We start from the raw sequence: 25791 nt of genomic DNA on the forward strand, positions 1-25791 counted from the left end.
CCCACTCTCTTCTATCCCCTCCCTTGGATGGCCTCGCATGGCATCCGACTAGGTTCGATCCCGCTTCTGTCCTTGCGCATTGCCGCCCTTCCTCTCTCCTTATGATGTCCCTGCGCCTCCCGCATTCTCCGCTGCGTTCGCGAGCTCGCGTCACTTCGACTTCTCGCAGGGCTATTAGATATCTGGTGAAAGCAAAGAAATACTAGACGAACGGCGTCCCAACCGCGTCGTGTCAACCGTTCTCGACAGGGCCTCGCGACCCGCGATAGATAGACTCGGGTTAGGCGCCATGGACGACGACGCCGGCTCCAACCAAGTGCAGGTGGTATCCGCGCTGGAGCAGTCGGTGATACCAGCCCAGAGAATGCTGTCGACCTTTGAGAGAGTCTTCACCACCCACGCTCCTATCCTTGAATCTCTGCTGCTTCAGATCCCCACCGATACCATCCTTAAACTCTACCACTCTTCAGCCTACCTCCGATCCTTCCTCCGATCGTACCCGACAGCATGGAAGCAGCTATCGTTTCGCCTATTTTATCCATCCAGCAACCCATCTCCGCTGCGCGTGGTGGTACCGGGTAGTTCGGATGCGATCGTCTCTCGACAGTCACGACCCTATGCGCTGGATCAGCTGCTGATGCACGTGGTCATCCCGTTTAGCCCGTGTCTGACCAGTCTGGAGTTGGACAATACGGCGGTATCCGGGCAGATTCTCATCTCGACCGTCCTATATTCGCGACGTGAAACCTTGGAGCATTTATCGGTCCGTGGATGCAAGAATGTTTCCCTCAAATACCATATAATCCCTTACCTAATGATGTTTGGACTACAATATGATGTGAGCATGGAGAAGAACATCGGCAGCTCGCCGTGCACCAAAAACCTGGCCCTTAAAAGTTTGTACACCTACCGCTGCCGCCATCATCGGCGACGACCGTATCTGTCGTCGTCTTTAACGCGGAAGGACTCGGATTCGGAGCCAACGCATGAACTGGTTAATCTCTGCCACAAGCTAGGGATCTGGACCGATACGGCGTGGTGCTCTACCCCTGCTGGAAGATGCCATAGACGAAGGGGTTATGTGTCCATGAGGGTTCCTCAGGGATCACCAGAGGTCTGGGTGGTTTTTGATCGGTTATGGAGATCGAAGAACTGGATTGGCCCCGTTGACCAGGGATTCCGCCCACCCAAGAAGGATGGCAAGTTGTGGGAGCACCGCGAGACGGGGTGCCACGGCGAACCCCTGGGGACCGGGGAAGGAAGGGACTACGGCGAGGGCAAGAAGCTGCCGGCGCACCGACGCTGGAGCCACAGGCGATTCGTGGAAAACATCCGATGCGATCATTGCTGCGAGCCAATTTCGGAGCGCTGTGAACAATGTAGCATTTTGATGCACTGCGTTGGCTGTCGGAAAACCCTCTGCGCCAGCTGTGCCTACGATCGTCCCTATGTCCGCTGTCGTCCCCGTGGCTCTACTCCCGAGGAAACGCCAGACGCACTGTGGTGGGCGCCTGGTGCCGTTCATTCTCCTTGTCTCATGCAAGATCCTCCAGGCCACTTGCTAGGAACCAACGCTGTGAACCAACACACCGCGCTTCCGTACCCGAACTTGAGTTTTCGCTGGTGCTGCACGGAACCAATCTTCTCGGGCGGCGGTGGCATCAGCATCGGAACGCCGAACCGGGATGTCGATCAGGTTCGAGCGGCACCTCTTCCACGAGGGCAGGGCTGGGAGGATATGGAGTACTCGGCCAACGAGTGGAGTAAGACATTTCCGAAATACGCCTACGGCGATCCCCAAAAGCCTGACTACACGCTGGAAGCAGGGCACCTGGCCATGATGAAATGGTTGCTTGGCCCTCCAGACCGAGACCCGACCGCTTGCCCGCGGAACCTGTGTCAGGAATGCTACGACACGCCGCAATGGAAAGTTCACTGCAAGAGCTGCTCTAAGCCTTTGTGCATCGAGCACGACCTCCGCGGTCTTCGCCTACGGATCTGCGGGTATCGTGACTTGACATTGGAGAAGATGGCCATCCAGACTCGAACCGTGGGAGTTTCCCAACTGGGCTCCCCTTCCTACGTCTCGCCACCTCTTCAGTTCGCCAGCCCCCCGCCTGAGTTTGATCTGCCGTATCGAACTCAACGCGCGGCCGGCTCGGCAGCCAGCAGCTATATTGAGGATGTCCCCACCGATGGCATCGCCGAGAGTCTCGACCAGCCGGAGGTTTCCTCTCATCCCATCGAGCCTCATCGATCTAGGAGCTTTTCCATCTCGAACTCCAACCGATCACGCTCTTCATCTCCCGCCTCGGTGTACGGCGAGTGGTCGATAGAACCTACGAAATGGCAAGGCTGTCAGTCTTTCTTCTGTCCCCAGTACCGCGCCGTCGGCGATCAGCGACAACGGTGCGCCAGTGTCCTGCGGGAATGCACGAGTTGCTCGGTGCATGTATGCGAGGAATGCATCGAAGCGAACCCTCCCTGCAACTGCACCTATTGCGAGGTGAACTATCTCTGCCCCAACTGCCTAAGGATCCGGGAACGGGATGGAACCTGCCGTCGCGTGGACGAAGAGAGAGAGCGACGGGAGCAGCAATGGAAGAAAGATATGAAGATGCTCGAGGGCATCGTCGAGACCAAAATTGCCAACGAGGTTGCCGAATATGCAGGTCAGTTCTTTGACGCCGTTGAGCAGCCGGATATCATGGTGGAGGAGGTGGAGGATGTCGAGGATGTCGAGGATGTCTCCCAGAACGCCCACGCCCCTTCTTCGACCTATCAGGCCGGCAGCCACGTCAATGCATCCGGGACAGAGCTGTTCTTGGAGGATATTTTTACCGATAGTACCGAGTAGAATCTCGGGATATAGTTGCATTTCTTTTCGGTGTTTCGGTTGGGTGGTTTGAGCAATATTCGGATCTGCCTAATGGCCGGCGTTGTGGAGGGTTTTTCTCGCATTTTTTGCCATTTATATATCAGTTATCCTTATCATTTTTTCTATATCAAGTTGAAGATTGACTCTGGATTTCGTATTGAAATCTCCAATTCTCGCTTCCAATCGACCTGAATGCGCAGGAAGCATCAGATTGACGAGGTAGAATACATACACACCGCGCTCAACTGCACAGGGACCAAGCATCTTGATGACAACCATTCTGTCTACTGGCACATGATAGAATCGAAAGCATTATCCAGCGCTGGTTCGAGCCACATACCCCAAGAGTCGAAATACCTCGCCATATGTCAGATATTAGGGTGAATCATCTCCAAAAAGCAATTTGCCCTGCACAAATGCATCTATCTATATTACGTGATGATGAATCTTTCTTCTCTATTCATTTTATCCTAGTCTTGGCCTTACAGATCGTCCGACTCGGAGACTTTTATATCGGCCGAAGAGGGCTGATTCGTAGTCTCGCCCAACTGTCATAGATCAGCTCAACGCATCGAGTCAATGAGGGGTTCTCGGCGCATGAACTCATGTATACTCCCTCGCCTACTGTAGATATATGTATCCAAGCACCTCCACCCCACCTCTCTACCCAACTTACATCAACCAGTCCCAGAGACACAACACAGCTCACCACAACCACCGGTCCCTATCCTAGCAGTATAGCAAAACATGCCTCTCTACACAATCGAACACTCCACTCCTCTCTCCAAACCCCAACGAGACGCCCTCGCCCAGTCCATCACGCACATCCACACCCGCAAGTTCACGACCCCCAGCCTCTTCGTCAACGTCCAGTTCGTAGACTCAGCTCACTATTGTAACTATATCGCCGGGAAAGAGGTCCGTCTCACCCCTACACCTTTTCCCTCCTAAATTCCCCGGTCTAATCATCAACTAACATCATCATCGCGGATCCCGTGAGCGAGAGAATAAAGAGACCAATAAACCGCATCCTCGCACACGTCCGCTCCGGTGGGAACAGAACAACATCCGATTTCGAGGATCTCGCACGGAAGATTGAATCCGCCTGGAACGACATCGTGAATGCCGGATCCGTCAAACATTTGGATAAAGAAGAAAGAAAGGCGAGAGAGCTGAATCGCGTGTTTATCCTAGGTGCTATCACTGCGGGGTTGGAGTGTGGGGTTTTGTTGCCGAGGGTTTGTCTTCTTTTTGGGTTGCTTTTGGTTTTGGGGTTTTATACAGTCTTGCTTCTTTATTTCAACTTCTGTGTTGTTCTGTTAGGAGTTGTTTGGTTTGGGGTTGACTGCTCGTGACCATGTACTAATGGGCTCTGTCTAGGCCGGTGGCGATTCGACCTGGTTGAAGGATAATATGGCTGTGTTTGAGGGGCGCGCGAGGAAAGGGGATGAGGACTTCATCGAGTTGCTGGAAGAGATGAAAAACAGGGAGGATTTACAGTAACTACCTAATTGTTTTTCGGTGGTATGTATGCATTGGGGGTGGATGTAGTCATAACTATTGATGGGCATGAGTTGATAGTCTGCGCTGGGTTGAGGTTGATTGGATAGCTTATACCTAGCTGCATGGGGCGATTTGGGATCGAATTATCTATTGGTAGACTTATAAGTATCTGGTTTACCTACCTATTGGATACGTTGTTTGCGTGCGTAGTATCTGTGAAGCTCTACGTTCAGTTGGGATGGCAGGTAATCTAGAACTTAGCACAACCCCGTCCCTTAGCACACTGTCTGCGATGGCTAGAATCCATTGCACATCGCAAGAACCACCCAGTGCTGAATGATTGGTTTAAACGAACTATAAAATAGTCTACACAGGGCGTGGTGTCGCTGTCCACAATGCGAAGATAACCGCGCGCCCTGTAAGTGACAGTCTCCGAAGTGCAGCTTCGACATCCTCAGTGACACAAAATAGGGCCTGTAACTCGCCGAGAACCCCTAATCAGAACGTGAGTACGTGGGAACTTCCTCCGATAGTTTGTCTTTTGCCGTCACTTTCTGTTGGCCTTGATCAATTTGGTGATCGTGATAGTCGCCCGTTGCACTCTTAACCCAATGTGCGAAACCGGTCCTCTGACAACCCCATAGTGCCTCCTAATAGATGGATCATAAACATACATTTTGAAAGTCTCCGAGTTAGTCTCCGTAACGGGGCAACTCATTGACCGTCCTAGCATCTGTCGGACATCAGCATCGTGGCGACGGCAAAGAAAGCGTCCGAAGAGATATTTGATTACCTATCATGTTTAGTCAACAGTCCACAATTCTCTAGGTATAAAACGATTGTGTTGCAACGTATATGAGAATGCTGTTCTATCTTACGTCTTGAAAAATTATAATCCTGTTCCAACCTTCAAAATGAGCGTGACATTCGACGTTTTCCGTGGCTCCCCCGAGGGCAAGATCGTTGCCGACAAGGTTACCCGCACCCTAGAGCACAACGAGGTTTACATTGAAACCACTGCATCTGGCCTATGTGGAACAGACGAGCATTATTTGAAATCCGGTCAAGTTCTAGGTCACGAAGGGATTGGTATTATCAAAGCCCTAGGTGCTAGCGTTACTTCAGTCAAAGTTGGGGACCGGGTAGGGTTTGCGTTTACTCACAGCATCTGCGCCTCTTGCAACAACTGCGCTACTGGTAGGAACCCCTTCCTTCGAGATACCCCGGGCTTCCTTTCTAACTCCGGACAGGTTGGGATCAATACTGCAAAGAGCGGAAGATATACGGAGCCAGCGACTTCGACAATGGGACGTTCAGCTTAGGCGCTGTGTGGGATGCTAATTGCGTTTACCCAATCCCGGAAAAGCTAAGTTCTGTTGATGCCGCACCGCTGATGTGTGCCGGCGCCACAGTTTGGACTGTCTTGACGCGGTTTGGCATCGAGGCTGGAGACCGGGTAGGAATCATGGGGGTCGGAGGACTCGGGCATATTGCCATCAAGCTTGCCGCTGCAATGGGCTACCATGTAGTGGTCCTTTCCAGCTCGGAGTCGAAAAGGCAGGAAGCCACGGAGTACGGTGCCTCTGAGTATCATGTGTTTCGCTCAGGAGAGAAGCCGCAGGATCTGAAATCCCTGAAGCACTTGCTGCTCTGCGGAAGTGGCGGTTTGGATTACCAATCGTATGTAATCTTATGGCACCCTCAATGACCATGGCTAACCTCATCTCAGCCTGATTCCCCTGATGGATTCGCCCAGCTCCATCTATCCGCTGACTGCGACGTTTGAGCCATCTGCGATTCCCACACTGCAGTTGTGCTTCCAAGGTATTCGGATTCAAGGGTCTCTAGTCGCATCCCGTCATAGTATTCGCGCTCTCTTGGAATTTGCCTCAAAGAAGAAGATCGTTCCAACTACCCAGACCTTTCCATTGACTGGGGAGGGTATCGAGGAGGCGATGCAGGTGCTCAGAGATGGCAAGATGCGATATCGCGGGGTGTTGGTTCGGGGAGAGTGAACCTAGCTTCTAGAGTAAGACAAAGTATTAGATATTATCAATCAGCCCAATCAACACATAAATGGACAAAACATGGCATGAACCCTAGACATGTAGTCAGATGTTGACAGTAGATCGAGATCAACGGAGGAGCCCAAAGCAGTTTAGAGGCCGCATGTTGAGCGGGTCCACCCGGCGGATGAAATCACAGTCGAAGATGCTCGAAGACCAGACCTTCCCTTTCCTCTCACTCGACTTCTCCACACTACTCTGTACTCACTACACCTCCTTCATATCTCCGTTTATCTACACCGGACCGTTTGGCAGATTTTAAGGTAAATCCACCTTCCTGCCTCACCGCAAGAAAAACACTCGCTTACCCCACTATTACCCCTCCACAGCTACCCCGGAGCTACGACCAGCCCTTCTCTCCTTCGATAATCCGATCACTGCAAAATGTCTACCGACGTGGAACGCGATCCCACCGCGGCCGAGACCGCCGAGCGCGAGCGCGAAGAACGAGAGCGCAAGGCCAAGGAGGAGGCCGAACAGGCGCAGCTGCCGTACAAGTGGACCCAGAGCATCCAAGACGTGGACATAACGATTCCGATTCCCGCAAACATCAAGGGAAGGGACATGGATGTGGTTTTGACCAAGTCGAAAATCAAGGTGGCCATTAAGGGACAGGAGCCGTTTATTGAGGTATTCTTCCCCGTCTCTCTTTCTCAAATTTGCCTGCCGTCGTACGTGAGGTGAAGAAGTCGCAAGGCTAATGCAACATCTAGGGCGATTTTCCCCACCCCGTTCTCGTGGATGAATGCTCGTGGACTTTGGAGACAACGTCGAAACCCCCCGGAAAGGAAGTGGCGGTCCACCTGGACAAGGCCAACAAGGTGGAATGGTGGCCGCACGTGGTGACCACGGCGCCGAAGATCGATGTCAGCAAGATCACCCCCGAAAATTCCAAGTTGAGCGATCTGGATGGAGAGACAAGGGCCATGGTTGAGAAGATGATGTACGACCAGCGCCAGAAAGAAATGGGCGGGCCGAGCAGTGATGAGCAGCGCAAGATGGATATCTTGAAGAAGTTCCAGGCCGAACACCCAGGTATGTGGTTCAATTGCCAAGTTTCTAGCTTTTCTAACAGGTTTTGTAGAAATGGACTTCTCGAACGCCCAGATCGGTTGAAGCTAGCGTGTTGGAAACCTTATGAATGGTGTACGAAGTTATGAGCGTGTCTACTTTCTCAGGGAACGGAGTCCCGCGACTATGCATAGTACATGAGCTGCATTGAATTAATATCCTATCGTTTGACATAACACGTTTAATGGCCTTTGTAGATGAACCCCGGTTTAGGATACGAGAGTTGCCTAGTTAAGACTAGTGCCAGCCTCGTGTCGCCCCAACGTCTCGTCTCGTCTTGCTTCTTTGCTCCCTCATCTCTTCCTGGTCTGTCAATCCGATGCCACCTTTCATTGTACTAGCACAATAGCAGGGGGACCATCCACCCTTCATCCTATGGGCTGCTCCACACATCTTGTCCGATGGGCAAATAAGGATGCAGCATCTCGGTCATTTTACATACCGCGCTGTCTATTGGTTCACACTAATTCTTCTGGGTTAGTAGTATCGAATCTCGGTTCGGTGGTTCTATGATCGCTAAGCAGCTAGGTGACGGTCTAGATCAACCATCGATTTTGGCCCATAATGTCAACGGCCTCCGATGATACGTCCCCCAAGAGTACACCCTCGCACGGCAGCTACAGACCTCCTAAGCCATCCGGGACCCTGCAGGGCCAGCAGAGTGTTTTCCGAGTAACCCTGCACCAGCCTGGGACTGGGCCTTCTGGAAGGGCCGTAAAATCTGTCTATCATGCTCGGCGAGCCCATCGGAAGTCTCGTGCTGGATGCGTGAAGTGCAAGGAACGACGGATAAAGGTACTATGAATCCGTTCTCTACCATCATATAATCCTCTTCTCCCAAAGATGGCTCTGTCTTGTGTAGCAATTTCTGACTCCGCTTAGTGTGACGAAACTAAACCACAATGTCTGCGATGCCAAAAACACGGCGTGGATTGCTTCTATGAGCCACAACCGGTCTTCAAACATGACAAAGACATTGTTGCGTACTTGGCTGAGAAAGCGCCCAGTTTGACGTCGCCAGGCACGACCGCACATTCGTTGTCACTGTCGGCGATTTCAAAGAAGATCAACGAGCTACTTCGACTCAATCCCAAAGATGGGAATTTTTCCGACAACCTTCGCTCACTGCATCATTTCCATGAACATACCATGCCCACGGTTGACAACGGGAGCACCGAACGTTTTCTCTGGAGTAAGACTATTCAACTTGCACTTCAAGTCAGCACACCATTGAGACAGTAACCGTCAAGTCCCATGCCCTTCCTAACTGTCACCCAGACCCCATTCCTCATGCACGCCATCATCGGTACCGCTACAACGCACCTCTGCCACATCCTCCCCGATAACAGCGCCTACACAGCCGTCGAGGCGTACCACTGGCAAAAAGCCATCAACCAGTACTCGCACGAGATTTCTCACGCCGGGTCTCACAACATGGACTCTCTGTTTTCAGCCTGTTTCCTGATGACCGTGCACACGTTCCGACTCGAGACCTACAGTCCCCACAACTCCTTCGTCTTCTCCGACAGCCCCAACGCTTTAAACTGGCTCCTACTCCAGAGCGGCCTGCGCCACCTCCTCGGCCTCACCCGCCGCTGGCTTACCACCAGCATCTACTTCGACACCTTCATGGCGTCCCGCAACGAGAACCCGCTCTTCGACGACCATCGAATTGGCCGTGAGGGCCTGGACCCCGCGTTCGCCGACATCTGCGACATCAACGAGACCAGTACCGAAGAGACGAATCCCTACCACTGGCCCCTCCGCATGCTCACCCCGCTGTTATCCGCAGAGCGCTCCGCCCGCAGTTTCAGCAAGTACATGAACTTCGTAGGCCGGTTAACGGAGCCGTTCTACGACCGGGTACTAGCGAAGGACCCGCCCGCTCTGCTCATCTTGGCCTGGTGGTTGGGTCTGGTCGACTCGGTGCATTTCTGGTGGATGGAGACGAGGATCAAGTCCGAATGTGCGGCGATCTGCATGTATCTTGAATATAGCGATGATCCGCGGGTTCTGGCGCTGTTGGAGTTTCCGGCGCAGGTGTGCGGGTATTTACTGCGGCATGTGCAGGAGCGGATGATGCTGGTTGATTTGAATGGTTCTTGATGTATTATCGTTGGAATAGGTGGATATGTGTTGATGAATCCTCGGATCATGACAGAATGTATATCGTATTGATTGTGACATCGATCCTGGGTTTGCACCAGGACAGAATATATTATAGTATAGTATAAATAACGACCAATTGCTCCCCTTGAACGCCAGAACCCATGCACTCAAGTGTCCTTCCATAACCCATCCATCGTAATCGTAAACATTAGTAGATCCAAGCATATCCATCCCATACCATACCATCCCACTTCACTCAATCATCGACTCTCGAAGACCCCGACAAAAGACAACACCCCGAATCACAACAAAATGACACTTAGTGCTAATACCCCCTCCCCTCGACCTCTTCCTCGATACTCCTCCTGGCAACCAAACTCCTCATCAACGTCTCCCGTCTCTGAAAAACAGGCCTCGGCTGCGCAATCTGCATCATCTGCGTCGGGACCCCACCACCACCACCATTACCAACACCTGGAGCCCATCCCATCCCCCGTCCCGAGACCGAAGAAGCCGACCTCGACCGGCCCGGCACAGGCGATCCCTCTCTCGGAGAATACGGCGGCGGCGGCGTATCCCTCGTCGCGGTGGACGTGTTCCCGTAACTACTAGTAAACGAGATAGCAGAGGAGACGTCGGACGAGAGATCCTCGGGACGATTACTATTTCGTAACGGGAGTGGATGATGATCCTGGTCGTATTGGTAGTGGGCTTTTTCGTCGGGGTAGTCGTGTTGACTCTCTTGGTGATGATTCGGGTAGTGATTAGACGTGGTAGAGGTGGATGAGATCGGGGGATCGCGCATGTGTAGTTCTAGTGTCTTTTCGTGGATGCTGACGGGGCGGGGCGTGTAGGCTGGGAGGTCAGATGGTGAGGTGTAGCCAGTTTCTTCCCCTAAGGAGCCATGGTTTGCTGAGTTGGTGGTGGTGGGATGGTGGTGGTGACGAGGCTGAGACGAGGCTGAGAGCGGGGGAGGAGATGTGCTTGAGGGAATGCAGCAGAGCCAGTTGAATATGCCCATATTCTAGGGCAGGAAGTGTAAATTCGGGTTTGGATAGTGAGGAGTTTGACCCTTGTCGCTGGCAATGTCAATGTGTGTATATAGCGGAGGAGTAGAATGTAGAGAGTTAATGGCGATGCACGGTTGTATATGAATACTGATAGTACGTCTATGTAGTACTCCGGCAGTAGGTCATGCCAGGCGCTAATAGAATGATGACGAAAGGCCAGGTCACCGTGATGGGCAAAGAGGCCAGATATCACACAACACACAGCCTATCCCCAGCTGTGGGCAGGAATGCAGAGTCAAGTGAGGAGTCGGGAGTGAGACGGAGGAAGAGAGAAGAAGTGACAAGGACAAAGGACTGGGGAATCCCACGGGATTCGTATCCTGCTGCCTGAGGCCTGCCAGGGTCGAGCATGCAGATCCCTCAGGCACCCACATTCTGACCGGGCCCGCTTGTTGCCTGAGGCATCAAGGGGCCCCGCCATTTCCGTTTGGTTTTTTTTCTTTTCTCCGCAAGGTTTTCCTTCAGGGCCTTATTCCTCAAAGACTTTCTTTCTTCCTTTCTCTTTCTTCCCCTCGACCTCCTTCACAGAAAGAGAAACCATCATGTCGGACTCCACAGCGCCAATCTCACCTCCCGACCCCCAGGATATCCTGAGCATTGCTCAGATCGTGCAACCACCTCAAGTCCCCCCGCATCGTTCGCACGACCCCGCCAACAACCTCAAACGCACAGATCCCTTCCAGTTCGGCTCGCGCTACCTCGAACAAGGCGACGACGTCTATGAGTTCAATGCCTGGGACCACGTCGAACCGGACGACAACTTCAAGGCGTTCGCCGAAACCCAGTACGCCAAGCAGCGCGAATCGCCCGTATCCGATTTCGACCGCGCCCGCTTCAACGCCGACCCCGCCAAGTGGTGGAATCTATTCTACAAGAACAACACGGCCAATTTCTTCAAGGACCGCAAATGGCTGCGTCAGGAGTTCCCCGTTCTAGCGGATGTCACGACCGCCGGAGCCGGTCGCCAGGTCGTGCTAGAGGTGGGCGCCGGCGCTGGAAACACGGCGTTCCCGCTGCTGCTGAACAACGCCAACGAAGAACTCATGGTGCATGCGTGCGACTTTTCCAAGACGGCCGTTCAGGTCATGCGCGACAGCGAGCACTATAACCCGAAATTTATGACCGCCGACGTGTGGGACGTCTCGGCCGCGCCCGATGAGAACCAGAACGGCCTTCCGCCCGGATTGACCGAGGGGTCGGTGGATGTGGTGATTCTGATTTTCATTTTCTCCGCCCTGGCGCCCAACCAGTGGGAGCAGGCTATTCGCAATGTATACCGTGTCTTGAAGCCCGGCGGTCGGGTCTTGTTCCGTGACTACGGCCGAGGAGACCTGGCCCAAGTGCGATTCAAGAAGGGCCGGTACATGGGTGAGAACTTCTACATCCGTGGTGACGGCACGCGCGTGTACTTCTTTGACAAGGAGCAACTGCGTCGGATGTGGGGTCAGTGGACTCCCGAGAAGGGTCTACCGGAGAAGGTGGAAGAAGAGTCGGAATCGCCTGCGACGGATGCCTCGGCGGAGCCAGGGGCCTTTGAAATTCAGAAACTGGCCGTGGACAACCGTTTGATTGTCAATCGCCAACAGAAACTGAAGATGTATCGGGCCTGGATCCAGGGCCATTTCCTCAAGCGGGCAGATGCTGCTCCCGCGGGTGATGAGAAGAGCGAAGCGTGATCATCCCTAGATTGTGCTCGGTGTATAGTCCACTGCAAGTCAGTCCACGCTCTTAGACGGATTCTCAGTATCGGGTTCGAATTTGAACTTTGTTTCCACGAGGCCTGTTCGACAGAAGTCGCCACGCATTGGCCGTGCGGGAAAGGCCTAGAAACATGCTTGCAGGCCCGGAGGTTGAACTTCGATCTCCACGAAATGCTCCAGGCCAAAGTTCGCCCAACCATAAAACCGTCCAAGGTAGAGATGGTAAGTTTCACGATGTCACGACAGATAGAAATCAGTTTGAATGCAGTATAGAAATGATATCTAGAATATCTCCATGAATCAAGAACAGTTCGGCATCTGCCGACGAATGACACTTTTGATGAACTCTGACAATGCTCTATTTACCGTAAACGTAACGCTTAGTGATAAAGGACCAGCCCGAGGGGACCGGAGGGAAAGGACACCATAGATACAAAGGTACCAGTTTGATAGCCAGGAGAAAATGGTCGCAAAGAACCATGGCTCTCAGGCATATCAAATTCAAAATGTATGTACAAGAAGATCAAGACCCGGTGCACCGGAATGTATAAACGGTGGGCCAAGCCGACAACCAAAGAGGAACCATGAGGGGGTCAGGCGTGGCATGGAAGGCCGAGAAAGCCGAAACGGTTATTTGACTTGCAGATGTGTCTACTCAAAAACCGTTGGTGGGAAGTGGTTGCAACTCCATCCGCTCTATCCAGCAAGGTTGGGGCATTCTCCCTTCGCACGCTGGAAAGCATTGGCGAACAGGTCCTGCATGGCACAGTAGTGGAACAGGATGCCACCCAAGACGGCCAAGTGCCAGATGTTGTGGCTGCCTCCAACGTAGTCGAAGAGCCCGGGACTCCATCGTTCGGGCACCTGAGAGGCGTAGACACAGGCTCCCACAAAGTATACCATGATGCTCTTCACGACGGGCGCGTAAAAGTACAGGCACCATGAAAAGCCTCGCGTGTAGGTCAGCTGGAACAGTGGTGCAAAACCGGTGAGGGCCAGCGACACGTAGAAGGCTACTCGAGCCCATGCGAGATCCGCCCGGTTGAACGTCGGGTGCCAGGGAAGGATGACACCTCCAATCCCAAGGGACATGGTGAGAAGGATATAAGTCCAGCGGGACACGGGTTCACAGTAAAACGCCGTGTACTCGGTGGTCACGATGGAAGCCGCCACAAGCATCGAAATGCCGGTGTAATCCACGCAGGCAAATCGCTCCATCAGACCTTGGTTGGCAATGCTGCTCATGGTGTGCCAGAGGGTACTGCAGACCAGGCACTTGCACGCAGCGAAGAAGAAGACGGCCGCAATCACCACGTCCGTGTTGGTACTGAGGTGAAAGTTCGGGTTCAGGGGGTAGAAGTAGAAGGCGACCGAGAGAACGATGAACAAGCCGATCAGATGCGACCAGATATTGACCAGCTCGTTGGAGTAGGTGAACATGGAAGTGAAGCATTCCACCTTGGAGGAAGTGAACCGATAACCCTGCAAGATGTGCGGGTTGACTCGCCACGGGTGCGGAAGATCCGCATAAGTGATCAGCCGCTGCTCTTTGGCCAGCAGGATGGCTTGGTCGATGTTTTCGCGCAAAGTGTCCTTCGCTTTCCGGGCACGCTCCATGCCCTCATCGACTACCTCGCGAGCATGTACCAGCTTCGAATCAACCGCCTTCCACCCGTCGTCCAGGGCGCCGTAGATGCCTCGGTCCCGCACGGCGTGCGCTCGAGATTCCAGTTCGGTCAGAAAAGTCTCCATCAGGCGAATTCCAACCTGAGCCTTCTGCTCCAGGGTCTCCTTGGTTGCCAGAGCATCGTTGTAGCGGTCTTCGAGGGTCTCCACCAAAATCTTGGCTCTCTTCTTGCCGCTGCCCATCAGTTCCCCTGAGGCATGGGAACAAGAGTCCCTAACGGCTTCAAGCGTTGCATATCCGCGACGTAGACTGGAATCGACCTGAACCATATGAGAGCGACGATATTCTTCGATCCAGTGCATACGTCTTTCCAGCTCCGCCAGAAAGAGTTCAACCTATAGAAAAGTCTGGGTCAGGGGAAATGTTCCGCAGCGGCAAGGACAAGACGGGGCAAGAGGGCGCCACCCGGCCAGGGTACTCACTCTTAAAAACACAGCGTCGGCATCATAGTCGCACGAAAGCTTCCTCGCCGTATGAAAGGAGTGTCTTCGGCGTCGGTCCCGCAGAAGAGCGGTTTCTTCGGAGGGAGTGGCGTACGAACTTGTCGAGGCTTCGGGGTACGACTCGATGGTCATAGATTGCGCCGAGCAAGTCATGATGATACCGTCCAACAGATTCCCACCGGTCAGGAATTGGCGAGGCTAATTGCACATATCACGACCGTGAGGGGAAAGGAGTGTGGGTTGTTGGGTTGAGGAAACTAAGAGTGGTTGGGGGCCCGACGGTCGGAGATGATCGGAGAGAAGAAAGAAATGAAAAGCCAGAAACACAAACAAAAACAAGTATGAAGCGATACAATGCAAGGGAGAGGAGAGAGAAATTGAACTGGAAAAAGAAAAAGGAGGGAAACGACTTTAAAAATGGCCCAGAACAAAGTACCGACAAGGAGAGGAGAGGAGAGAAGAAGAGAGCCGGAGAGAGAGAGAGAGGGAGAGAGAGAAAGTCAAGTGGGGGGCGTCAATTAACTTCAATCCAGTTAATTAATTTCTCGCCGAGACGCCGCCCTCTTTCTCTCCTTCCTAATCTCCTCCAATGATAGATTCGCCCTCATTCATTCGCGATTGCTTCTATCCTCGTGGATTTCAGCCCGCCATTCAACAGAACTGAAAAGGCTTTCAACTCTTTGGACCAGCGGCGCCGTCCAGCCCATCAGCGACCGCATTGCATCCACGTTCATCATCGATCCGCCTCTCGCTCCCCTCCCTTCAATCCTCCAACTACCTCATTCAAACCTGTCGCCATGGCTGTCCGTGACCTAGTCGCCGAACCCTCGCTATTGCCCGTGTTGTCCACCAGCGCCGAGACCCGCGATCAATGCCAGCGATTGCTGGCTGCCTTGGATCCGACCGCAGACTCCGACCCGCAAGAAGCTGCCCTGACCGCGTCGAAGGAACAAAAGCGGTTATTTGCTCTGCTGGCTCGTCTGCGTGGTCAGAATCGTGAGGCAATTCTCCGCGTGCGTGAGACGAAACAATCTACCGCCGAAGGTCGCCAGGAGATCGATCGGTTACATCTCCAACTGCAGAATCTGTATTATGAGCAACGGCATTTGGCCGGTGAAATCGCTGCCTGCGAGTCTTATGAGTAGGTGGTCTTTCGCACAGCTGTCACGCCCTGTCACCGCTAATTAGATTTCTATCTCCTAGCCACAAATACCTGGCCCTTCCTCTAATCCCTGTCGAGGAGTTCCTGGCCCTTTTCCCCGAACACAACGACTCCGATGCCCACGAACTCATGGTGGCCCGAATCAATCATGAACATGCCGAGCGTGAGAAACTTGAGCAAGCCCGTCAGGAGCTTCTCAAACGCAAGCAGGCTCTGATCGCTGAGAACAACAAACGAAAGGATGATTTGGCCAGCTTGGACCAGGATTTGGAGCGGTTTATCGACGTATGCATCCCCCTTTCTTTCTTAAGATCCTGTGCAGCAGTGACTAACAGACACTACACCAGGCCGCAAAACCCATCCAGAAGCTTTTCGAAAAGGAGTATTAGTCAAAGTCTGGATGGAGAGGTGTTTGGGGTTTATTGTTTTGGTGTTTTATACTGTAGATCAAGATACCCGGATTGTTTGGTTTCTTTTATTCTTTTTAATGAGGTGGAATACTAGTGTCTGTTGTGAATCAAAATTTGGTCGTCATGATCTTCTCTTAACCAAATCATATCAATCTGTCTTTCAAAGATGATAGTCTACAACGGTGTATGGATGTGGAGTTGCATTGCGGTGACCTCGGCGATCGCAGAACATTTCCGCCCGTCGACTACTTGTCCTCCGCCGTCGTCACCTTTCCTCCGTCGCTCTTTCACACCCCCCTCCTCTCCATCATTCCCTGCACACTATAGTGCAACCGGATCCCCCCTTCTTTTCCGGTCAAAGCATGTCCTGACCATGACCGATAAGAATGAAGACCGGGGGTCTTCCTCCCTGACTCCCCAGGACGACTCCATGGCTACTCCGTCCGCCCCGCGAGCTCCTCCCCCGGAGAAGCCAGAGGCCATTCAGACGCGATTCAAAGTGATCGCTGCCTTCTGGGCGGTCATAATCTTCTTGGGATTTCCGATCTGGTGGAAGACGACGTCCATCTACCGCGCTCGATTGCCCGTCGAGGACATGGTGGATTGGGCTGATGGAAAGGTAGGACACCTTCTAATGACGAACGAACCTTGCTGATCAGCTTCACAATCGATAGACTTGTCGCCCAGTATTCCCGCTTGATATTCGATTCGATACCCCCTCTCTCCCGGAGTCCGACGCGCAGCATCTTATCCGGGCGACGCAACACACCCTCGATGACCTGAACGAGTTCTCCGCGCATCATCTCCGACTCAAGCTGTCCGACGACAGAGAAGAAGAGGGGAAGGCCGATACCGCGCTGACCGTTCGTCTGCTCGCGCGCGATGACTTGACAGCTCCTCAGTCGGAGCTTCATGCCGACACTACGCAGCTGGATGTTTATTACCCGCCCAGCCAGGTGCCCCCTCCGTCGTCCTCCAACCCGCCGCTCTCGGGATACATCGCAGGAACGCTCCAGAATTTGTTCACGGAAGAGAAAGCCATTGTGGCGCATGTGCTGTCTGACAACAATGTCGTGAGCGCCAATACCAACACCCCGGCCTCGTCGAACAACCAGCAGCCCTCTGCGCTTCTCAATTCGATCTCTCCGCAGCTGGCAGAGAGTATCAGCCGGCGGTTGCGCCGCTCCATGAAGCACGCAGACACGTATCATCTGGCCTTCTCATTGTTTACGCCAGGCTCGCAGCCCTCGTCCTGGGATATTCAGGCTGCCGTAGATGAGTACATCTCGCCTCTGCTTCATGCCTACTCCCCGATTAGCAACTTCACCGTCGACACACAGGTCCAGCTCTACGCGGGCTTCTCGCCCACGGCACCTCTCCCGGAATATGATGAGTCAGTGGGGGCGTGGACCCTTAAGACGGAAGACCTGAGCGCTTTCATCAATGCAGCTGAATGGCCCTTGAGCCCTAGCATTGGCAGCGGTCCCACGATCAACTTCATTCTCTACGTGCCTGATCCCTCTCAATCCCCGATGGTCGTAAAAGAGAGCAGCGCCACCAGCTGGATCATCCCTCAATGGGGCGGAGTCTTTATTCTCAATCCTCCCTTGTCCAAGACGGTCGATAATCCCAGCAATCCCTCGTATCTCCCCCAGGAGTCTCTTCGCCCGGCTTTCCTCACCTTCTCCCACCAGCTTTTGACCCTGCTGGGCGCGCCTACCACGCCATCCTCCCTTCCTTTCCGGCTGCAGACGCTCATTCGCATTCGCGCCGCAACTCTTCTTTTCTCCGCCTCGTCCACGATGGGCTCTCTCGCTCGTCTTACCGAGTCCTTGCCCTCCATCCCCATTCCCGCCTCGGTCGCAACCTCCGTGTCCACGACACTCAGCCATCTAGCGTCCGCATGCACTCATCTCCAAGAGGGTCGCTTCCAAGCGGCATTGAGTAACGCCCGCGTTGCCGAGTCAGAGGCCGAGCGCAGCTTCTTCGAGAAGAGCATGGTCGGTCAGGTTTATTTCCCGGATGAACACAAGGTGGCGGTCTATCTCCCCTTGCTGGGGCCTATTGGTGTGCCTCTTGTTGTTGGACTGCTCAAGGAAGTCAAACGAGCAGTGGCCAGCTGGAAGGCTAAGAGAGCACGTTTGTGAGGTTTGATATCAGTTTATATAATTGTCTTCGCACTGTAATATAGTATACTTTTTGTTCAATTTGAATTCGTTCTTCATCAGACAAGCACATTGAATGATACTATTATTATTAAGACATGCTAACTATGTCAAGAGAGTTCAATTTCACACATATCTCGAAAGCCGCTCGTCCACACTATGCACACATTATATCGGTATGGAGGTATCTGCCAGGGGGAATCGGGAATCTATATAAACACACAGGACACGCAATCGCAATGCCTTTCAACCTAAGAACACGCAGATGCAGAACAAAGCAACACGGAAAACAAGCACAAGCGGGAACATATACTCAAGGAAAAGAACCAAGACCCTACGGCCTCCGCCTCGTCGGACTATCCTGCGACCCAGCTGTCACCCTATACGACGGATCCCCCTTCTTATCCTTAAACCCGACCCGATCGATCATATCCGTGAAGGTCGTCTCCGGCCGAAACGACGGATACGGGTCCGGTTTCAGCACGCCCGTGTTAGCAAACACGCCGGGGGGCGTATATACGCGGATACTCTCCGTGCTGGGCAGACGGGGCGGACGGACCTGTCGCGGCGGCGTGACGGGCAGAGGAGGCGGGGCAGGCATCGGCGGGATCTGAGGCACTTGGGGCACGTCGTCGGACGGGGGCGGCTGGACGGTGATCTTGGGGGTAGAGCCGAAGAGGCTCTTGACGCGGGTGCCGGTGCGTTGGAGAACGGATCTAGCGCCTTCAGAGCTGCGTTTGGAGGATCGAGACCGTCGGAGGAGAAAGTCGGTGCGGTATGAGGTGTCTTCTGTTGGGATGGGGCTGGAGATCCCAATTAAGGTGCCGTTGGAGGAGCGTTGCGTGTGTTGGGCGACCTTCTCGGACACCGGGAGCTGTCGCTGTTGCCAGCGTCGGAAGAGGATCATGCCTAAAGCGGCGAGCACGGCGCCGAAGATCGCGCCGGGGAAAAAGCCCGCCAGGACGGCTTTGCTGGGGTAGGAAGGACATGAAGCGGCCACGGCGGCGGCGGTGGAGTTGGAGTTGGAAGAGAGGGAGGATGATGCCTTAGGGTTGGTAGGCGATACAACCGTGGGAACTGCCGTATCGGAGGTGGTGGAGGGATCTGAGTCCGTGGTGGCGGATTGCTTGGACGAAGCAGACGTTGTCGTGGGCGTCGCTGTTGATGTTTTCGTGGCCGATGAAGGCTGTGCATCCGTGTCCATCTCGCACATCTCGCCTCCCTTACACTTGTATCCAAAAGGACAGCAGGAATCACCGCACTTGGGCAGGTTGTCGTCCAGCCTGGTTGTCTTGATAGCGTTGGTCTGATGCAGCTTTGCATTTTGCAATTGCACGTCGCAGGTGATGGGCTGGATATACTCGCAGCTCTGGCCCTTGGGGCAGCAGATGGCCGACGATCCGCCGTCCAAGCTCACGCATGTCGACGAGGACGGGCAGCAGAAGGAGTCCGGGAGACCTGCGTTCTCGCAGCGCGAATACGACTTTGGACAGGTGTCTGCGGCACGCTCTAGGAGGACACTGAGTGCGTGGCTCGGGGTGATCGATGTAGCCACTAGAGCGAGCAGTAGGAATGTCATGGTCGACGGCGCTCGAGCGGTGATAGCGAGTGTCGATTCGGCCATGGTGGCGGTGCGTTTCTCTATAGGGGTGAATCGCCAAATGGCGGTCTTTAGGACGAAGCTTGAATTATATGACGGTCAAAGGATATGGCAGTGGCGCTGAAATCAAAGAATGGTGAATTGAATGTTAGAAACAAGGGTATCGACAACAATGGACTAGTTAAAGGAGTGTTGAAATGTTGAACAATGAAGCAGACAAAGAGTGTGTCTATGGAGTGCGAGAGAAGAGAGAGAAAAGCAAGAAGAGCGAGAGACCGGAGTAAACGAGCAACAACTTGTCAAATCCATCCTTACTCTGTAGCCGCCAACCTGATGCCCAAAATAACCCGTGCAGATAGATGCAGCTGGAAGCGCCGCGGTCGTAGCAAATCGCCTAATGAGCTCAATCGACGTACGCGCCGGAGCTGCAGCCGATTGATCCACACGATCCACAAAGCAAATGTTTATTTGTCTGCGGAAGGGAAGCTTACAATGGGTTCGTTTGTAGTCTGTTTCGTCTTCAGGACATGAAATGAAAGGAGAGCCAGTGGGCTTGGGGGGAGTAGGAGGCGCCCATCCCATTGTACCTTGTCTTTCGGCTTTGGGATGCTGCTTCCGGTGTCAAAGGAGTCCTTTAGCCATTGCTTAATGGATTCTGGATTTGATAGGTGGCATGTTTGTCGTTCATATCGCACGCTTTGCTGTCAACTGCTTTTTCGGATGGCAATGGCCAACAGTATCCCAATCCCAACCGGCCAGGAGATTTTATAAGGAGAGTGGTATCTTCTAGGAAAGCTTTCTATTATTCTGCTTCGGTATCTTTCTAATCTATTTTGTTTCCATTGGACCACAATGAGAGGGATTCCCAAAATTGCTCACTTTGTCACTTCTTTTGCCGCCAGCCCAATGCAAGTATATAGTTCAGTTTGCAACCGACACACCAACCCCGTCACCTTGTACAACATCAGATAGGGCTTCTATAGAAAAGAAAATTAGTCAACCAATAGAGCCGCCTGTCAGGGTTACTACACAAAGAAAATAAAAGAAAGACCAAATTGTGTTACCAGAGAGACTCTTTCTGCTCTCTCAATGTGTCCCGAGGTGTTCACTTTGTTGCTCCGCCAAGGTGCCTTCCTTATGAATAACGCTAGCATGTACAATAATGAAAACTCATTAATGATTCAAGCTTTAGAGCTGATTGATCGAGACAAGGGGTCGATCTCTCATGTTGTGTAGTCTGAGTCACGGTCGAAATGGAAACATGTGGTCATTTTGCGAGTGCTTATATTGAGAGAGCTCTGGAGTTCAGGAGAAGTTGTAGCTATGTGTATAGTTTGGACACTCAACCAACCTGCGGTTTCTATGACCTATATGAAAATTTGTGTATAACCAACTCATTCAAATACACAACACAACAAAGCAATGCAATACAGCAAATTCAAGCTCAATTAATAAATCTCCGCCTTCATAGCCACCTCTCCATCTGGTCTCAGAATCCTCACCCGAGCCATCCCATCTCCCTGCTCCTCATCCAAGACTACCCTGTACTCTTCCTCCGCATACAGCGGGCTCGTCGCGCGGTAAGCAATCTTCTTCGGAAGAATCAGATCGCCATCAGCACTAGATGCAGAAGACCGCGTATCTCTCCACAGATCCAAGATGGAGATCAGATTCAACGGCCCATGCACCACAATGTCCCTGTGGCCTTCTACGTCCCTGGCCCAGGGCGTTGAGTAGTGGATCTTATGCGGGTTGAAGGTGAGAGCAGAGAAGCGGAACAGCGTTACGGCTGTTTGCCTCAGGGTGCGGGTATGCGTGTTCCCTGATGCGGTGGTGGCCGAGAAGGCCGGTTTGGAGGAGACCTCCAGCGCCGAGGCAGACGAGGTCGATGCCACCGGGGCGGTCAATTCCTTTTTGAACACCCAGTTTCTGTTATAATTATTATGAGCAAGCTAAGAGGCTTATATATAGCACTTCCGGCCCCCCTAGAGCTAAAAGTGAATATATGATTGGGAAGTGGACAGCCTACCTGCGATCCAAAACCGCCACGCCAAACTCATTCCTAAACTCCTTCTCCACGCCAACCACGATCATCTCCTCGCCCGTCTTCCTCACCACCTTTGGCTCCGCGCTCAACACCTTCGTCGTCTCGCGCACCTCCTGACCCACGCGCAAAGGGTTCGGGTTCCCATCTGCGCCGCGCGGCCAGTGTACCTCGCCGCCGGCCCACATGCGTCGCGTGAACGGCGCTGACGGGTTATACGAGACGTCAGTACCGTCGGGACCGAGCTCATCCTCAAGAAACGCAGGGGTAAAGTAGACGAGGTGGTAGCCAGGGGGGACGGGGGTGTTTTGGGGCACGGAGACAGTGGGGGATGTATTGGAAAGAGGGGGAGAGGCGGGGAAGAGAGAGGGGCGGTTAAGGGTTAGGGAGAGGAGTTGGAGCTGGTTGGCGTCGAGGATTTGGGTGCGAGATTGAGGGCCTAGGGATTGAAATCGAGAGAGGAATGAGGCAGCAATGGAGGAGGCATCGGGTGTAGATGTAGATGCGGAGCGGAGACGGTGATAGACCGAGAAAGCTCGCCGGGAGCATGAGAGTTGTGCGCATCGCGCCGTAGTGAAGAGGGACATAATTTGCAAGTTCGAGGGCATATATAGAGAAGAATTGTGAGGGAAGGGATCGCTCCGGGTGGTATATAGAAGAGGAGGGAGGAAAGAAGAGAGAGGAAGAGGAGGATATCTCGAAAAGCCGCAGTCTCGGAACTGCCCTGCCCTCGCCGTTTCCGAGGCACACTAGGCCGGTTCGGGCAAGAAGCCGTCTCGGCTTTTTGCCCTTTGGCCGGCTTCTTGATCTTCTTGATCTCCATCTTTCTCATCGTTTCTTCATCTTCTCCGTCATCATTCATCTGCATCTTGCAGTTTGCATCTTGCAATTGGTCGAGTCTTTACTATACTCCCAGTCTTTTGACAATGCGGATGTACATCTTTCATTAAGCGCCTATAACACGGTCGTTAATATGAGACAAGTTCCTGTGGATACATACTTGCAGAAGAATTAAGGTCTTGAATGTTTGGCATATAGAATAGATGGGCAGACTATGGACATTATGATGCCAGTCTATCTGTATTCACACTTCTGTAACCCAACAGAAGATCCAAGGATGTTGGCTGTCGGAGTACTTCGGGGTTAGTGGCGGAGATAGCCCCAAACACCGGAGGATTGCCGTTGCCGTCATGTCGTTGCCTCGTTCATCTCTTTTCATCAGCCTGGCATCCGTTGAATTGCCAGATTACTTATCTCTCAATTGAACGAGCTTTCAAAACATGTCTGACATTCGTGCTCGGGATTCAGCTGTCACTAGCAAGGAGAAAAAGAGGACCCGGGTCCAGCTGTCGTGCACGGCATGCCGAAGCCGAAAGTAAGCCATGCGCCGCGCAAAGAGTGGTCGACAAACACTGACCAACCCACCAGGTTGAAATGCTGTCGTACACACCCTTGCACTAATTGCAAGAAACGGGGCGAGCCGCATGCTTGCACTTTTATCGGACGCGGTCCTCGAGGAAGGGCGTCGAACGGTCATACGAGTCCAACCCAAGTTCAGGACCGCCTGCAGCATCTGGAAAACCTCATCCTGTCTCTGACGCAGAAGAAGAAGCTGGATGAGACTCATGGCTCCGATGAGTCCGAGCTCCCGGTAGGCCAAGAGGACATCAGCCCCCAGGACGATAGCCAGGTCATGCTGGAGACGCCCGTGTCGCATGAGAGTTTCGAAACGAAGAACTCGCCTATCGACGCGTCTAGCAAGCTGCTTGTCAAAGATACGGGCACGAGCTATATCGACGGGGCGCACTGGAGTGCTATACTCGAGGAAGTATGTAACCCTCTTATTATGAGGATACTGTGCTAATGAGGCTGGGCAAAAAGATCAACGGGGTCAAAGAATATCTCCAAGGAAGTGAAGATGAATCTGACGAAGAAGTCGAAGAAGAAGACTCCTTTGATATGGCCTCTCCGACTCTACTGTTTGGACTGAACAAGCCCGCAAGCAAGGAAGAGCTACTGGCAGATATTCCTGCACGACCAGTAGCGGACCGGCTGATCTCTCAGTTCTTCACTAGCAAGGAGCCTTTTATAGGTAAGCTCAGAAAAACCACACGCTATTACGCACGAAACTCATAAATCGGAATGATGCGCAGTCGTTTTCCATATCATCACTTTTCAAAGAGAGGTACTTAAAGCGTTCCCTTACCAGCTCCTTGGCTAACAATGTTTCAGTACAACGCATTCTGGGAAAAGCCAGAAAGCGTTTCACTGCCGTGGCTCGGTTTGCTTTACGGCATCTTAACCTTGTCAGTTTCCATCCATCAGCGTCTTCAAGAGCCGCTACCCAGCCCTCTCAGAGACCCGGTGGAAACACTTGCTACATTTCGCAAACGGACTGCGCAGTGCCTAGCCCAGTCGAACTATACCAAGCCTGGGCGTTACAAGGTCGAAGCACTGTTTACATGTACGATGGTAGAATTTTACCGCACCTACGACGCTCAGGTGGGCGTCTCATTCATGCTCGGCATCACGATCAGATTGGCCATGCGCATGGGATATCATCGAGACCCACAACACTTTCCCAGCATTTCCCCTTTCGAGGGTGAGCTGAGACGGCGGGTGTGGTCGATTCTGTGTCAACTGGACAGTCTAATATCGTTCCAGGTGGGCGTGCCTCGAACAATTCAAGACTGGCAGCACGACGTTGAACCGCCGCGAAACCTCTCAGACGAAGACATCTACGAGGATATGGAGCAGCTGCCGCCGTCCAAACCCGATAACGAGGTGACGGCCACATCGTACACTCGAGTGAAATCGAGGATCATGTCGGTGTTTGGCAAGATCTCCGACCTGGCGTACTCACGAGAGCCGGTCACCTACGAGCAGACACTCGAGATTGACCGGCGTCTCGAAGAAGCACACAACATGATCACGCCGGCTTTCAAATTGCGCCCTCTCGACCAGTCGATCGCCGACCCGGCGGAGTTGATCCTCCGACGGTATACCTTGGAGCTGCTCTATCAGAAGGCGCGATGCGTGTTGCATCGGAGGTATTTAGGCGAAGTTCACACCGATTTTCGGTATGCGTACTCCCGCTGGGCCTGTATGAGTGCGTCGAAGGAGATCCTCCGACACCAAGCAGACCTGTACCACGAAACTCAGCCCGGGGGAATCTTGTATCGCGATCGGCAGTTCCCCAACTCTTTGCAATATGCGGACTACTTACTCGCAGCTATGATCATCTGCTTGGAACTCTCCTCCAACAAAATCACGGGGCCGCAATTGAGCCATGCAAACAACGATGTCACAGTGGTCATCAAAGGTCAAGAAGATCTCCTTGCATCGCTTGAGATGTCTCATAGCATATTTGAAAAGTCCCGAGAACAGTCAGCGGATGCACAAAAGGCGCACGCTGCTCTGACAGTGATGTTGCGTAGGGTAAAGAAGGAGAACCAGCTCCATGGCATAGCAAGCGAGCCAACTTCCGGAGCAGCATCCAGTAAGAATCCCCCTGTCAAACATAATAAGTCAGAAAGATATCACTGACAATTTCTTAGCCCAACCTCCGCTATATGGAAGCTGGCAAATTATACGGAATCCACCTTATGCTCTTGGTCTGGACGCCGACGCGATGGCCGAGGCAACAAGCATTATGCAACCACCTTTGGCGTCCTTGGATGTTATTGAAGACATGCTTGACGCACCGACAAACATCAATTGGGTGAGTCTTCTTCTCAATTTATGTTCTGGTTGATGCTAATCCGTTCACAGGGTCTTTGGGACCAGCAGATACAAGGTCTAGAGGACCAAGGAACGAGCTTTTGGAACGATCCGAGGGAGATAGATAAAATGCTTGAAAATGCGTAGTTTTGATACAAGCAGA

General features: G+C 52.9%; 13 protein-coding genes across 13 annotated transcripts; 9 read left to right on the top strand and 4 right to left on the bottom strand.

Annotated features, from left to right (window-relative positions):
• Nucleotides 1-289: 289 nt before the first annotated feature.
• On the top strand, nucleotides 290-2857 carry LDX57_000809 (uncharacterized protein; the record flags this gene model as incomplete). Its single annotated transcript, XM_046082454.1, has 1 exon — nucleotides 290-2857. The coding sequence occupies one exon, from the start codon at nucleotides 290-292 to the stop codon at nucleotides 2855-2857; it is 2568 nt and encodes an 855-aa protein (XP_045938411.1).
• Nucleotides 2858-3625: 768 nt separating this feature from the next.
• On the top strand, nucleotides 3626-4381 carry LDX57_000810 (uncharacterized protein; the record flags this gene model as incomplete). The annotated part of the gene is made up of 3 exons (XM_046082455.1): nucleotides 3626-3796; nucleotides 3892-4116; nucleotides 4259-4381. 3 exons carry the CDS (start codon nucleotides 3626-3628, stop codon nucleotides 4379-4381), a joined length of 519 nt encoding a protein of 172 aa, XP_045938412.1.
• Nucleotides 4382-5295: 914 nt separating this feature from the next.
• Nucleotides 5296-6396, top strand: LDX57_000811 (NAD(P)-dependent alcohol dehydrogenase; the record flags this gene model as incomplete). The annotated part of the gene is made up of 3 exons (XM_046082456.1): nucleotides 5296-5578; nucleotides 5632-6061; nucleotides 6111-6396. The coding sequence occupies 3 exons, from the start codon at nucleotides 5296-5298 to the stop codon at nucleotides 6394-6396; spliced, it is 999 nt and encodes a 332-aa protein (XP_045938413.1).
• A 435-nt stretch (nucleotides 6397-6831) lies between these two features.
• Nucleotides 6832-7563, top strand: LDX57_000812 (NudC domain-containing protein; the record flags this gene model as incomplete). Its single annotated transcript, XM_046082457.1, has 3 exons — nucleotides 6832-7077; nucleotides 7161-7482; nucleotides 7532-7563. 3 exons carry the CDS (start codon nucleotides 6832-6834, stop codon nucleotides 7561-7563), a joined length of 600 nt encoding a protein of 199 aa, XP_045938414.1.
• Nucleotides 7564-8082: 519 nt separating this feature from the next.
• On the top strand, nucleotides 8083-9624 carry LDX57_000813 (Zn(II)2Cys6 transcription factor; the record flags this gene model as incomplete). Its single annotated transcript, XM_046082458.1, has 3 exons — nucleotides 8083-8313; nucleotides 8401-8736; nucleotides 8797-9624. 3 exons carry the CDS (start codon nucleotides 8083-8085, stop codon nucleotides 9622-9624), a joined length of 1395 nt encoding a protein of 464 aa, XP_045938415.1.
• A 328-nt stretch (nucleotides 9625-9952) lies between these two features.
• LDX57_000814 (uncharacterized protein) lies at nucleotides 9953-10648 on the bottom strand (the record flags this gene model as incomplete). The annotated part of the gene is made up of 1 exon (XM_046082459.1): nucleotides 9953-10648. The coding sequence occupies one exon, from the start codon at nucleotides 10646-10648 to the stop codon at nucleotides 9953-9955; it is 696 nt and encodes a 231-aa protein (XP_045938416.1).
• A 591-nt stretch (nucleotides 10649-11239) lies between these two features.
• Nucleotides 11240-12373, top strand: LDX57_000815 (tRNA(Thr) (cytosine(32)-N(3))-methyltransferase; the record flags this gene model as incomplete). The annotated part of the gene is made up of 1 exon (XM_046082460.1): nucleotides 11240-12373. One exon carries the CDS (start codon nucleotides 11240-11242, stop codon nucleotides 12371-12373), a length of 1134 nt encoding a protein of 377 aa, XP_045938417.1.
• Nucleotides 12374-13093: 720 nt separating this feature from the next.
• On the bottom strand, nucleotides 13094-14680 carry IZH3 (hemolysin III family protein; the record flags this gene model as incomplete). The annotated part of the gene is made up of 2 exons (XM_046082461.1): nucleotides 13094-14419; nucleotides 14507-14680. 2 exons carry the CDS (start codon nucleotides 14678-14680, stop codon nucleotides 13094-13096), a joined length of 1500 nt encoding a protein of 499 aa, XP_045938418.1.
• A 644-nt stretch (nucleotides 14681-15324) lies between these two features.
• LDX57_000817 (uncharacterized protein) lies at nucleotides 15325-16078 on the top strand (the record flags this gene model as incomplete). The annotated part of the gene is made up of 3 exons (XM_046082462.1): nucleotides 15325-15668; nucleotides 15731-15974; nucleotides 16037-16078. 3 exons carry the CDS (start codon nucleotides 15325-15327, stop codon nucleotides 16076-16078), a joined length of 630 nt encoding a protein of 209 aa, XP_045938419.1.
• A 394-nt stretch (nucleotides 16079-16472) lies between these two features.
• Nucleotides 16473-18246, top strand: PIG-S (GPI-anchor transamidase GPI17; the record flags this gene model as incomplete). Its single annotated transcript, XM_046082463.1, has 2 exons — nucleotides 16473-16718; nucleotides 16774-18246. The coding sequence occupies 2 exons, from the start codon at nucleotides 16473-16475 to the stop codon at nucleotides 18244-18246; spliced, it is 1719 nt and encodes a 572-aa protein (XP_045938420.1).
• A 352-nt stretch (nucleotides 18247-18598) lies between these two features.
• Nucleotides 18599-19888, bottom strand: LDX57_000819 (uncharacterized protein; the record flags this gene model as incomplete). The annotated part of the gene is made up of 1 exon (XM_046082464.1): nucleotides 18599-19888. The coding sequence occupies one exon, from the start codon at nucleotides 19886-19888 to the stop codon at nucleotides 18599-18601; it is 1290 nt and encodes a 429-aa protein (XP_045938421.1).
• Nucleotides 19889-21312: 1424 nt separating this feature from the next.
• On the bottom strand, nucleotides 21313-22495 carry LDX57_000820 (hydroxyacyl-thioester dehydratase HTD2; the record flags this gene model as incomplete). Its single annotated transcript, XM_046082465.1, has 2 exons — nucleotides 21313-21793; nucleotides 21894-22495. The coding sequence occupies 2 exons, from the start codon at nucleotides 22493-22495 to the stop codon at nucleotides 21313-21315; spliced, it is 1083 nt and encodes a 360-aa protein (XP_045938422.1).
• Nucleotides 22496-23188: 693 nt separating this feature from the next.
• On the top strand, nucleotides 23189-25775 carry LDX57_000821 (putative C6 transcription factor; the record flags this gene model as incomplete). The annotated part of the gene is made up of 7 exons (XM_046082466.1): nucleotides 23189-23283; nucleotides 23337-23736; nucleotides 23790-24000; nucleotides 24062-24093; nucleotides 24141-25407; nucleotides 25466-25629; nucleotides 25680-25775. The coding sequence occupies 7 exons, from the start codon at nucleotides 23189-23191 to the stop codon at nucleotides 25773-25775; spliced, it is 2265 nt and encodes a 754-aa protein (XP_045938423.1).
• Nucleotides 25776-25791: the final 16 nt, after the last annotated feature.

Source organism: Aspergillus melleus (assembly GCF_016097325.1).
Source record: "Aspergillus melleus strain CBS 546.65 chromosome Unknown contig1, whole genome shotgun sequence".
Lineage (NCBI taxonomy): Eukaryota > Fungi > Ascomycota > Eurotiomycetes > Eurotiales > Aspergillaceae > Aspergillus > Aspergillus melleus.